The sequence below is a fragment of the Motacilla alba genome, chromosome 12, assembly GCF_015832195.1.
Source record: "Motacilla alba alba isolate MOTALB_02 chromosome 12, Motacilla_alba_V1.0_pri, whole genome shotgun sequence".
NCBI classification, from domain to species: domain Eukaryota; kingdom Metazoa; phylum Chordata; class Aves; order Passeriformes; family Motacillidae; genus Motacilla; species Motacilla alba.
Genome location: NC_052027.1, coordinates 20921485 through 20934677, shown reverse-complemented (window position 1 = coordinate 20934677; position 13193 = coordinate 20921485). Strand labels below are relative to the sequence as shown.

The 13193-nt window shown below is 41.5% G+C and overlaps 1 protein-coding gene across 6 annotated transcripts in view; it reads left to right on the top strand.

Annotated features, from left to right (window-relative positions):
- Positions 1–13193, top strand: part of FGD3 (FYVE, RhoGEF and PH domain containing 3) — a 100522-nt gene that overhangs the window by 67480 nt on the left and 19849 nt on the right. For all 6 annotated transcript variants that reach the window (XR_005258354.1, XM_038148833.1, XM_038148830.1 and 3 more), the window contains 8 exons: positions 2193–2331; positions 3120–3178; positions 4763–4909; positions 5571–5663; positions 7565–7644; positions 8075–8105; positions 8574–8675; positions 12783–12845. Coding sequence is in view for 5 of the 6 variants with exons in the window: in XM_038148833.1 (XP_038004761.1) it covers positions 2193–2331; positions 3120–3178; positions 4763–4909; positions 5571–5663; positions 7565–7644; positions 8075–8105; positions 8574–8675; positions 12783–12845 (714 nt within the window). In the remaining variant the exon portion in view is untranslated. The remainder of the gene's footprint in view (positions 1–2192; positions 2332–3119; positions 3179–4762; positions 4910–5570; positions 5664–7564; positions 7645–8074; positions 8106–8573; positions 8676–12782; positions 12846–13193) is intronic.

Below are 13193 nucleotides of genomic sequence, written 5' to 3'. Positions count from 1 at the left end.
CCCTACAGCACGTGCAACTCCCTTCTCTAAAATTCACCTGTCTCTTCCCACCAACAAGCTTCCAACATAAATGATGTATGTCACCTGTCGGTCTACACCAGTTCCAGACCATGGGCAGCTCGGCTGTTGCTTGAGCAACTCTTACCAGGCAGTGTGGGCACTGGTGATGCAGGCAGGAGATGCACCTCAGAAGCCTGCTGATGACAGAATTGCACTGTAGGTTATTTAGTCACACCTACACAGCACCTTTTGCTCTGTTGCTCAGTGATCATAGCTGCAGGAGGCAGAGACTGGACCCAGAATGCTTAGTCCACTCATCTGACATATCTCTGCACTATCAAAAGCCACTGATAGTTTTCAACATACTAGTTGAAGTGTGTTGTGATCCTTCAGGGATGCACTGTCTACCTAAGCTGCTAATGGAATAGTGTATATATAATATACAGCATAAGTTACTAATTATGTTAAATTAGGAAAAGCAGAAAACAAAAATCAAATGTTACTAATAAGTTGATGACTGTGACTTATCAAATTTAGTCCTTTGAATTTCTGGAAGGATACCTAATATTTTTCTCTCAGACATTCATCTCATTATCTCCAGTCTTGCTGTGAGAATGGAGCGAGTCAGCAGTGTGGTGTGGGCTGGAATATTTTTGAGGAAATTGCAAATACTTCAAAGAAGTTCTTTTATCTGAGAAATGCACAGTGAAATTAACATGTTGAAGAGCAGCTGTTTACGTGAGAACAGACCACATTAGTGGGCTGATGTAAAAATAATGCTGTGTAGAAGAGCGTGTTCATGTCTGTGGTTAACATGCTGCTGTGGAGTCAAATTACAACACTAGCAGAAACTTCCTGTGTTTTAAAGCAAGTTACTGGTTCTTACTGAGATTCTCATCTCTCCTCTTTTAAACGGAAATATTCTTTTGCTTCACAGGATCCTATGAAAACAAGTACACTGCAATACTAAGTGCCATTGTAAGCAGAGCACATTGGTGCCATATTGGATGATGTTTAATGTAACCAGACTCAAACCTCCTCCCCTTCTTGGCTAAGTGAAAAAGAAGCAGAATTTGAGAGAGCTCTGCCTTTCAAAGCTGATGTTTGAGCAGCATGTCTACTGCTCATACAGTGATCTCTGGCAGGCGATACATTCCTGGGGGCATTCTGATTTTGTGAAGTTGGGAGAACAATGCTGCACAGGGCCATGGATGGGAAGAGCTTTTCTAAGCCTTCCGAAAGAAGATAGTTGCATATCGGCAGAAAATGCCAGACAGGGGATGAAGATCCACGGAAAACCTGCCAGATCTGATATCTGCTGTCAGGCTCTCCAGCTCTGGAGAGGCTGGATCCGAGGCCAGTGATCTGAGGTTGAGCAAAGCCAAGTGCCAGGTCCTGTCCTTGGGTCACAACAGCCCCTGCAGCTCCAGGCTGAGCCAGAGGGGCTGGAAAGGGCTGGCAGGAAAGGCCCTGGGGGTGCTGGTGGCAGTGGCTGAACAGGAGCCCAGGTGGGTAAGAAGGACCAGGGCACCTTGGGCTGTTCAGCACTGGTGTGGCAGCAGGGCCAGGGCCATGCCTGTCCCCTGTGCTGGACATTCTGGGGTCAGTTTTGAGCCCCTCACAACAAGAAAGAGCTTTGAAGGGCTGGAGTGTGTCCAGAGAAGGGAACAGAGCTGGGGAAGGGGCTCAGCCTGGAGAAAAGGAGGCTTGGGGAGGGCCTCAGGAGGGACCTTCTCACTCTGCACAACTCCATGACAGGGAGCAGATGGGGGGTAGGTTGGGCTCTGCTTCCAGGGAACAAGAGACAGGACAAGAGGAAATTACCTCAAGCTGTGACAGGGGAGGGTTTAGATTGGATATTAGGGAACATTTCTTGATGGAGAGGGCTGTCCTTCCCTGGCTCAGGCTGCCCAGGGCAGTGATAGAATCACTGTCCCTGGAGGGATTTAAAAGACATGCAGATGTGGCACTTGGGGATTTGATTTAGCTGGCCTTGGCAGTGTTAGGTTTATGTTTGGACTCAATCATCTCAAGGGTCTTTTCCAACCTAATGAGTCTGTCGACCTATGATGGCTTGAGAAGCTCCTGTACACTCCTCTAGCTGTATGTGAATGGTCATTTTTCATTGCTGTTATACACCAAAGGCAGGAAAAAAATCAAACCCTCCTGTTCTTGTTTTCTCTCCATTACAGAAACAGGAGGTGTGTGGAAACCTGACTTTGCAGCATCATATGCTTGAACCTGTGCAAAGGATTCCTCGTTATGAGCTTCTCCTGAAAGACTATTTAAAGAAACTTCCAGAAGACTCTCCAGACAGAAAAGATGCTGAAAGTACATGTAAACGCCTCTCTGTCTAAAAGCACAATGAAATCTTGGGCTGTTTTTCTTCATGTGTTCAGATACTTACAACCAGGACTATGGTAGAAATGGAGATTTGAATTAATCAAATTATTGCCAAAAAGGGGGATTTTGAATGCTTTTGGAGTTGAGAAGAAAAGGATTGGAATGCCTGCTCTAGGAATGAAAGCAGCTTTTGCAAACAAACAGTGACAATATGTTGAAGTTTGCTGTAGTAGAACATCTAACTTTTTTGTTTAATCCATTGTGTGGCTAAGGACAAAGGCAGGAAGACATCCTTGCAGTTGCCAGAGGAAGAAAGGAAGAATGGTTTTAAATTTGTATTTTATTTAAGTGTGTATTTCTTGCCAAGAAAGCCAGATAGACTCTGTTTATATGGTGAAACAGGAGAAATGGACTTCTCTTGATTACAAGGAGTTTTTGCTCTCAACCAAAAGAGTGTCCGTTTCACCATAAGCAGGCAAGCCCTGTTTTAGGAAAACAATCTTAAAAATATGCTTGGGAAGACTTAAGTGAGACTTGACTTTTAATACATGATTCCTAGAAAGTGAGGGTTCTTTGTCACTGTGTGCTTTGGTTCATCTAGATTTTTAGGAGAGAAAGATGAAACAGATCAGTTGAGCAGGCAGAATTGATTGTGTCTATAATTGCTTAGGTATCATCAATAGGAAAAAATACTCAGAGCGGTGAACCTGTCCCCCAAGGTCCTATTAAAAAGATATTATCTAGAGAATGCATAACTGTTGATACCTTTATTGCAGAGTCACTGGAGCTGATATCGACAGCAGCAAACCATTCCAATGCAGCCATCCGGAAGATGGTGAGTAGCAATTCCAGAACGGAATTGTGATCTGACTGAAGCACTTGGCTAAACTGAGGGCCTCCCATTGCAATCGGCTCAGTATGATAACTGGAGAGGAATATCTGCCTGTCACTCAGGCTTTAAACATGTGTTGGATGTCTGAGTTCTTTCTATTGTAAATGCAGTTTTCTGTGGCTTGTTTGGCTTAAATTCCACCTCCCTCATTCTTAAGGACCCAATGAGTTGAAAAAGGAAGTCTGCATAAAACTCGTTACTTGCTTTTCCTTGAAAAGTGTTGGAAGTATTCCAATTAGGCCCATTCACAAAGTGTCCTTGCAGATTTTCACACTGATTTTTTAGTCCTACAGTTCTTCAACAGAATGAAGGTTGCTTTGATTTGATTTTGGCCCATCTTAAGTTCACAGAATGTGCATTTTGCATGCATCAGTAGCTTCAGAAAGCTGTGCTTCAAAAGCCGGGTAGTCAGACTGTGGAGATTTTGGACATTAGCATAGATTTTACATATAGAAGAGCTAGTGCATTACTGTTAAAGTAAATGGGCTTTACAGCTGCAGATGTTATCCCTTTGGTGCACCCAGGTGTCTCAGGACATTTTGTATCAAACAGACCTGAAATGCTGTCTATCTGGCTTTAGCACCCATTGAACATTTGGGGGTCCAAGGTTTATATTCACTTCCTTATCAGACCATTACTTCATCCCCCAGGTGGTGGGGACACCATGAGACCACATTTCCTGTGGCTGCTATGGGGAAGTAGCCAGCTGATGTCTGTGTATTGCCAGTATGTCTGAAAACATAGTTAGGAAACCATCTGTTTCTATTTGAGTCTGGCATGTTCTCTTGATAAGGATATATTTTGGTGAAATTTTTTCTGGTTTTGGGCCCCTTAACTCCTGGGAGCTTTGTGCAGTATCTCTGCAGATATCAGGAATATGAAACAACTTGTTGGCTCATTGGTTTCTGAGTCAGTTGCTTTTTCTGTTTGTACACAAGAACCCATTGGAAAAGGCTGCTATAATAATTCTGCTGCATGAGGTCCAAGCCAGACTGAAAAGAAAGAGAATGCTGTAGCAAAATCCCCAAAAGTTAGTGGAGGGTTGATTTAATTAATTGTTGTCTGCTTACTCTTGTTGTGGTGCAGTAGAAGAAATAAATCATGCTTCCGTTATTTGGTAACGTAAAGGTCTCCAGCTTGGCCATTGATTTTATTGGACATTGCTTCTAAAGTTCCAAAGATTAATATTTGGACTTGATGATCTTAGAGATTTATTTCAACCTTTATGATTCTATGATACATATTTATTGTTGAATAGTAATAGTCTAAAAGTATCAAATAAATTTATCTCAAAGTGTCATTAAGTGGTACAATCCAAGTATAACTAATCCACTATGACTATTCCAGAGTGAGGAATAGCCCTGAAGAGTATGCAATGGGTTTTAATATAAATGCAAAGCTATAGTGGAAGTGAAAGACTGTTTTCTTTCAACATACATACATTTACCATAGAAATTAAAGAGTGGGCAGTAGACCACATGCAATTTTTTTTTTTTAATTTAAATTGCTGGGGGTTTGTACTGGCAGGAAAAGATGCACAAGCTTTTGGAAGTCTATGAGCGCCTGGGTGGTGAAGAGGATATTGTTAACCCAGCCAACGAGCTCATTAAAGAAGGACACATTCAGAAACTTTCAGCAAAGAATGGCACAGCACAGGATAGATATTTATTCCTGGTGAGTGTTTCAGTTGCTCTTTTATTTTCAGGGCTGTGCTCAGGTTGGATGGGCCTTAGAGCAAACTGGTCTAGTGGAAGGGGTCCCCTCTCATGGCACAGGGTGGAATGAGATAGGCTTTAAGGTCCCTTCCAACCCAAACCATCCTTTGAATCTATGATTCTGTGGTACATTTCCACCTTCCTAAGCTTAAAGACAAAAAGCATTCACCAGCTGAGCCCAGCTACTCCTTCTGAGCAGCAGTTTTCTCTTGTAGCTTTTTCCTCAAGGATTTCCTTCTTTCTTTCATGCTGTGCCTTTGCTGGCCCAAAGAGGTCTTTTCTATCTCCCTCCTCAGAGGCTGAGGTTTTGCAGAGTGCCGCAGGAGGTGGTTTCCAGCCAAACCACCTTGCTGCAGGAGATGGCCAGCTCTCACTGGCACTGGGAGAAGAGCTCTCATGCTTTCAAGGCAGTCCAATTCAGACAGAGGGGCAGAAGGGAGAAGTGACTGGCTGAGGTGTTTCTGTCTGCCGACTTCTTTCAGTAATGATCCATCAGTCTCACTTTCACCTTAAATCTCTTCTTGCCCTTTCACCGTAAATCTCTATAGAGCCCTAAACTTTCACAGTGCAGGCTGTGTCCAGCCTGTAACTTCCTAAGTTAAACTCTTGCCTCATTGCAGTTTAACAGCATGGTGCTGTACTGTGTGCCAAAACTGAGGCTGATTGGCCAGAAGTTCAGTGTCCGAGAGAAGATGGACATTGCAGGACTGCAGGTTTGCATCTCTTCTTTTCCCTTTTTTTTTTAATGTTCTGGTTGATAGCTTTGGATCCCTGCTGAATCTAAATACATAACATTATATGAATGTAAAAATATAATAGAATTCTAAAACCCAGCTTTGGATCACTTTGGATCAATGCAGTTTTTCCACTAAAAGAAAGATCTTAAGGTGCTGGAGTGTGTCCAGAGAAGCAAAACAGAGCTGGGGAAGGATCTGGAGCACAAGTCTGATGAGGGAGCTGGGGGGATTCTGTCTGGAGATAAGGAACGAGACCTTCTTGCTTTCTGCAACTGCCTGAAAGGGGGCCAGGTGCAGGTTGGCCTCTTCTCACTGGTGACAGGATGAGTGGAAATGGCCTCAAGTTGCACCAAGGGAGGCTTAGGTTGGGTATTAGGGAATATTCCTTTACTGAAGTGGTTGTCCAGCCCTGGCACAGGCTGCCCAGGGAAGGGGTGAAGTCACCATCTCTGGAAGTGTTCAGAAAACATGTGGATATGTCACTTGAGAACATGGTTTTGTGGTGAATGTGATGGTGCTGTTTTGATGGTTGGACTTGAGGATCTTAAAGGTCTTTTCCAATGTTAGTGATTCTATGATTTTATCTCTTTTTGGGTTTTTTGGTTGGTTGGTGTTACAAGCCGGTTTAACACAGAAGACCATAGGAATCTAAGCCTCTGTGAATAAAATGGATCAAACCCAGAAAGGTTCAAACTATACCCCAAAACTTGATTAAAACCAAATGAAGTTAGATGTTGGTGCCAAAAAAAGGTGATATATTTTATGTAATAGTAAAAGAGGCAAAGAGAAAGAAAGAGAAAATAAGGACAGAAATAGAAAAATAGGTGTGCCTGGATGGGGAGAAAGGGAGAAGGTGACACCAGTTAGGTGGAAGCATATCACCCTTCCCAGGGTCCCAACAACATCTCATTGCTCCCTTCCACCTGCTCTTAGTGGTGAGGGTCCCCCTGCCACCTGTTGCTGGAAAGTATGGAGTCCAGTGGATTAATAAAGTGGTTTGGGCCAGGTGGGAATGCCCACATGCCTTCCCTGAGTAGGGCACGTTTTACACTGTCCTTTGCAGCACTATGGATCTGTTGCATCATCTCCGGTGCAATCTCAGGGTCTGGGGACTCCTTTGGGTGGGGGTCTTTGATGGGCCTGGACTCTGCTGTCCTTCATGTGGATGTGACTTTTGCCAGGATGAAGGGGCCCACAGCTGAGTTCCTCAGCACAGCAGAGGATGGGTGTTCACTGCTCAATCAGAGGCTTTTTCATCACACACCCAAAGCCTCTTGTCCCCCCACCCTTTGGTGTGAGGGTCTGATCGAGCCTGGCAGCTGATAGCCCCGAGGTTGTGACCTCCACCCTGAAGGTGCTAAGCTTGATCCCTCTCTGAATGTATTCTTCTCCCCTGAGTCACTTTATCTTATCTTCATCAATGAGCAGTGTAGGGCTCCATTCAGGGTTTTGGTGGTTTTCTCCTCAGCTTTTGTAGTTTTGCTATAACAAGCAAAAGTCTTTCATGAAGATGTTTAAGACATAAATTATAACTTTTCAGTGTCAGACAGCTGGGCTTTTAAAATTTTTATAAGAATCTTTCAAAGGGGAGCACAATAATGGTGACTGTGTGACATGTTTGGATTGAGAGCCTTACCTTTTCCCCTGGCTGGCACACCTCCCCCTACTGCCATAGGAGTCTGATTGGTGATACAGACACACAAGTTTTGTAGCAAGACAGGTAACTATGGAAACAGTCCCTTATTTTTTCTACTTCTATACTTTATTCCAAATGATCCTTTTGACTAAGCATTTCAAAGAATTACTATATTTATAAGTCATTAAAATTGTTGGAAAGACAAGTTCAATGAGTGAAAAAGATGATGTGCTTTTTACAGGTCCAAGAAATTGCCAAGCAAAATGTGGCTCATACATTTTCCATAACAGGAAAAAAGAGATCATTGGAACTACAAGCCAGGTATGATACTTGTTCTGTCTTTGAAGGTTTGTGAAATTGATCTATGGGCTGTGCTAGTGTGACAGAGCTTTAAATCACGAGGTTAGCAGCAGAGGTGGGTAACTTAGATATGTAAGAGAATGTTGGTCTTTAGTCAAAGTGTGTTGATTGCCTTTATTGAATGCTTACAGTGTTTATAGTAGTGCTTGTAGGGTCCACTGTGTCAATAATTAAAGTATTTTTGGCATTAATTATTAAAGTAATTATTACTTATTAAAGTAATTATTTTGGTAATAATTACTGTCAAAAATTGTCAATAATGTTTTTTAAATAGTGGATAGCAAAGCTAAAAATCTAATGAATATAAAGCTGTGAAGCTGTGAAATGAATTTACTGAAAATATTTTAAGTAGAATTATTATATTTTCTCTATTTTTCTTTTGTTTTAACAGGACAGAAGAGGAGAAGAGGGAATGGATTCATGTTAGTACAAAGCACCAATGATAAGGAGGGCAATCACCATGCAGGCAGCATTTGAAATCATCATATTGGGGTTCTGAATTAATGTGGCTGTGCAGGGAAGCTGGGTGGGCCAGTGTGGTGGAGTTGCTCATGGAGAAGTGTGGAGCTCAGTCAGGGTCCCGGTGCTGACCAGCTGGCCCCAGAAAGTATCTGGGGGCTCCAGCTGGGCTCCCCTTTCCTGCATTCCTCAAGCCCAGTATGAGAAGAGACTGAGGCATCCCACCTTGTATATTCTTCCAGTTTGACTTGTAGAGATACTGTCTGATGGCAGTCTTAGTTTTTAACTGAAAAAATAATGGGTTTAAGAGCACCACTTAAGGTTTTTAAGTTTCCCTTTCATTTATACAAGTGTAAACGTTTTTCACCAAATGATAATTCTACTGATCTTCCATTGAGAGAAATATTTTTGTGCTGACATCTTTGTCTCAGGTCATTCAAGCCACAATAGAAAAGCACAAACAGAACAGTGAGACCTTCAGAGCTTTCAATAGCTCTTTTTCACAAGAGGAGGAGCATCCTCCTGATTCCTCAGTAAGTATCAGTGCTTCGTTCTCCTTTGCCAGAACAGTTTTACCAGCAGTTTAGACTTGCACAGCTAACTTTAAAATAGTGGAGTCTTGTTCTGGATATATGACATTACAGGGCAGTAATCTCCATTTCTCTGGCTCCCAAATGTGTATCAGTCACAGTTACTCAGCCATGCAGATACAGAATAAATTACCCAGGACAATTCAATTGCCAGAGACCCATCAGGCATGTTTTCCAGGCTGATGGCTTTTTTTAGCAGAACAGGTGTAATTTCTCAATGTTATAAGTGCTTAGCAGTCTGGAATGTTATTTGTGTCCCTGAGGGATTTTGTTCATTACTTTTCCCCATCTCATCAGAGATGCATTTTGGGATTATTTCTTTGATGTTATTTTATTATTATTTAAAATATGTTAAAGACTGAAGGAAAATTATGTATTTTAAAAGGATCTTAAAATACTGTCTTATAGATAGTAAATATATTTCAGAAAAATACTCTTCTACTAAATATGTAATAAGTCTTGAAAGTTTATTGTTTCTCTACAGCCATAAGGTATCACTCTGTGTTTGCTAGGAATTTTGTTTTAGAAGAACTGACATCAGAACCGTATCTCTCCATTCAACTTGAAAATGATGGTGATAACCTTAGCCACAGGCATTTGCTACAAACTAAAGAGGAATGGGGCCTGAGAGAGTAAAATATTATGAATATCATATGGTGCTGCCTATGACTTTTATGACTTCAGACATGGTAGGTCTTGGAGCAGAGGGAGAGAAGGTCCATCTGCAGAGATTGAATTTTGGGAGCTTTTTATCTTCCCCATCCCCTGCCTCCTAAATTGTTTGTGTGGGGTTTTTTTGTTTTGGTACCTAGCCATTTTTGACATCTCTCCTTGGACATTCAGGACTGATTTGGTGACTCAGATAAAAAAAAAAACTGGATTTTTTTATCTGCCTGATTTCCCAGGAGCCTCAGGAGAGATATTGGATATGCCTATTATCCCCACATAATCAGATTGACAGTGAAGATCGTCTCAACACTCCATAGAGTCTAGAATACTGCTACTGATAGCCACCAGCAATGAGCCATTTTCAGAATCTGGCGTAGTTTACTTATCCTGAACTATTCATCAGCTAAAAATACTTGGGGAAAAAATAGAAAATAGTCAGTTCATGCCTATATTTTTCAGTTAACTTATGGCTGCATTCACAGCCAGGCTGCATTCAGAGCCCAAATAATAAGCAAACTAATAAGCACACTTCTTTCTATATAATTAAAACACAGCATCTGGTCAAGTTAATTATTATTATCTTGCTTTGTAAATTCAATTTGATTTTGCTTCTGTGTTCATGGTGTAGCCTCATATTTTTATTCTACTATTCATAAAAACCAAGCAGAGCAGGAGTCTGGTTTATCCCTGGCTGTGATATTAATGCAGTCTATACTGTAATTTCTTTAATGCCAGAATACTAACCTGCATTTTTAGGAGATGATCTTCTCTAGGTAATCAGCTTTGAAACTGATGTCACAGCTAAATGTGACAAATTGCTGTAAGTTAAAACAGGCTGAAAGTATTTCTGTAAGGAAAACTGGACAAATACTGAGAACATTCTAACTGCAATACACTGCACTAGGTAGCATCCACCAGACATATCATCTGTGGAATACTGGGCAGCAACTTTAGAGGGAAAAGTGACCCTTTTTTTTCTCTCAAGAAATGGATATGCACTCATGGATTCCTGTCTGGATCTGTATAGCTACTGGAAATTAGCCTGTAGAAAAAGAGTCAAATTCGTTTTTTCCCCATCCTTGGTCAATCATTTTCTCTGTTACAGTGCTTAGGACTGGTTACAGTTCATGACCAGTGCATGCAACTCTGACCATGCTTGTGTTTCCCTGCTGACTCACATGAGCTCATACCAGCATTTTGGGTTGGTGTCAGCCTGAAATCTGCCTACAGAAGACTTGTGGTTTCTGAGAGCCAGAGAGATCTGAAATTTGACCTACTCTTAAGATTATGCCTGTGCAGGTCTTCAGCAATTAATGAACTCTCACCTGTCAGGAGGGGACTATACAGTGTCATTGCAAATCAGTGCCAGGCTAGGTAATATAGCAGCAGTAATTTTAAAAAGGGTTTTTAGAAAGGTTTAGGGTTTCTTTGTGGTTTAGTTCCTCCATTTTCACCTGCAGCATTTCCAGGCTATGAGAAAGGTGTTTTTAAAACCATCTAAAAATGTTTCCAAGGAAAAGGACCTCTTTCACCACTGCTTCATCTCAGAAGAGTTGGAGGATCCTGGTGTGGTGACGGACCCAGGTTGTGCAGTCTTGGAAGGCTGGCAAGGAAAAGTGCTGCAGAGAGCTGAGCTCTGTGGAAGTGACATCCCTAGAATTTGAGACTGAGAATGCTTCTTTTAGTTAAATCATGAATGTTAGATGCCGCTGTTTCTTTCCCCATAGATCTGTGAGTTTCTGATAAACATGTCAATAACTGTATTGTTACCAGCTCTGAGATACTGTGAGTGGTAATGGTAACATAACAGGGAGAAGTCCTTTTGAAATATTTTCCACGTAAGAGTAGAGGGTATTTGATTTTTAGCCCATTATTCCAAAGAAACAGACATGGGGATCTGAATAGGCAACTGGAGGAATTTACTCTTTTCCCTAAATTTGCTAGGGGTTTTCTCAAGCTCTTCTTCCAACCCTGTTTTTCCTCCACATTTTTCTTTTTCCAAGTCCCATCACAGCACACAGATGCCCTTTTACTAGGCAGAGTAAAACCCTGGGTTGATTAGGATTCCAGTGAAAAGAACCCCCTTTGCAGAGGACTGAGGAACAGATGATGTGCACACCTCAGGGTTGCTGGGTTTTTGCAGAGGCAGAAATAGCTGGTTAGAGCTGAGTAGTGATGCTTCCCTTAATTAAATTATATTGCCTGAGGAAGTGCTCTAGGGTGGCACAGCCCTGGTCCCAGGGGATGCATTTACTCCTTTCCTTGTTCTAAAGAGTTGATTGATTGTATTGGAATATAAATAGATCCAATGAGGCATCAGAATGAATAGCTCTTCAATTTGGCCACTCAAACAGAGATTAAACATTCTTGCTTTAAAATGAAATGAAGCCAGAGTGCCAAAATGCACTGGCCATTAGGATAATCTTGAAATAAGAGATGTTGTCTGATTGGCAAAGGAAGAATGATCCATGGAGAATTTATCATAAAGAATCTAATCATTTGAAAACCTCATGTAAACTAGCAAACTCCCTGTAAATTAATTTGCAGATAAGGTGGTTTTCCATTCTTTTTAGAATGTAGCCTGTGATTTTGGTACTCAATGTACAAAGCTTGTTTGCCCTTTATATGTATTGAATACTATTGAATGTATATATATGGCATATAGATACATGATTATTATATATGAACTCTCTAGAAATACATATATAGATATAAAAACATATATGTGTATTTAGTACATATACATCTCCATAACTATAAATGGAGATGCCACTTCGCATTTATTTAGGGATTGAAATGTATTATGAAGAAGAGAAACTTAACTGTATGGTGTTTAATAGAGTAAATTTTGTTCCTCTCAGAATCAAGTGCCTTCACAGAGCTTTTGCTGGTCTGGCTGGCAGGCTCCAATAGAGAAGTGTCCTTCAAACTTTGGCACTGGCTTTCTGCAGCCTGTGAGGGACAGGCACAGGTTGCACCCAAAGGAAGGTTGGCAATTCAGTGCCATCTGTAAAATCACCCACATCAGAGCCCACCCCATATCTGAGGATGGCTGAGCACATGTTCAACATGTGCACCTGGAGTAGTGGAAGGTGTCCCTGCTCACGGCAGGGGCCTGGAACAAGATGAGCTGTAAGGTCCCTTTCAACTCAGACCATTCTATGATTGTGTGATCTGATTTTATGAATTAAAGTGTGCTCACAAGCAAAGAGTTGAGGGGCTGAGAGCAAAGTCTTTTTCAGTTCTCTTCTCCCCACCACCCCCACCTTGTTTTTCTTTTTTTTTTCTTTTTTTGTTTTTTTGTTTTCTTTTCAGTGTTTAATATATTTGAGGAAGAATGTCCACATTGAAACTGTTCTGTGTCATTCTCTTTCTCCTCAGATAGCCGGCACCAGCTCAGTCGAATCAATGCCAGGAGCAGATGGTGGTGGTGCATTAGGAGGGGTGAGTAATTTGAAGCTAATACTTTAGTCAGAGCAGTGTTGGGAGGTGGGTTATGTTTATTTTATAGGAGGAAAAAAATAATCATACTTCAATATAGGTTTTATAGGGTTTATATCCTGCTGTCTGTGGCCTCAGCTGTGCTGTCATTAGTTTCCTGGCCAAGTTATACCCACAGCTAGTTGCCATTTGCAGCATCAGGGAATTTGAATCCTGCTCAGATGTGTCACAAAACCCAGGAAATAAACTCTTCAACCAATTTGCTGGGTTAGAAAGTCGACATTACTTTATTAACAGTGCTGGATGCGAGGGGGTTTCTCCTCAAAGCATGAATAGACTTCTTGAAGCAAT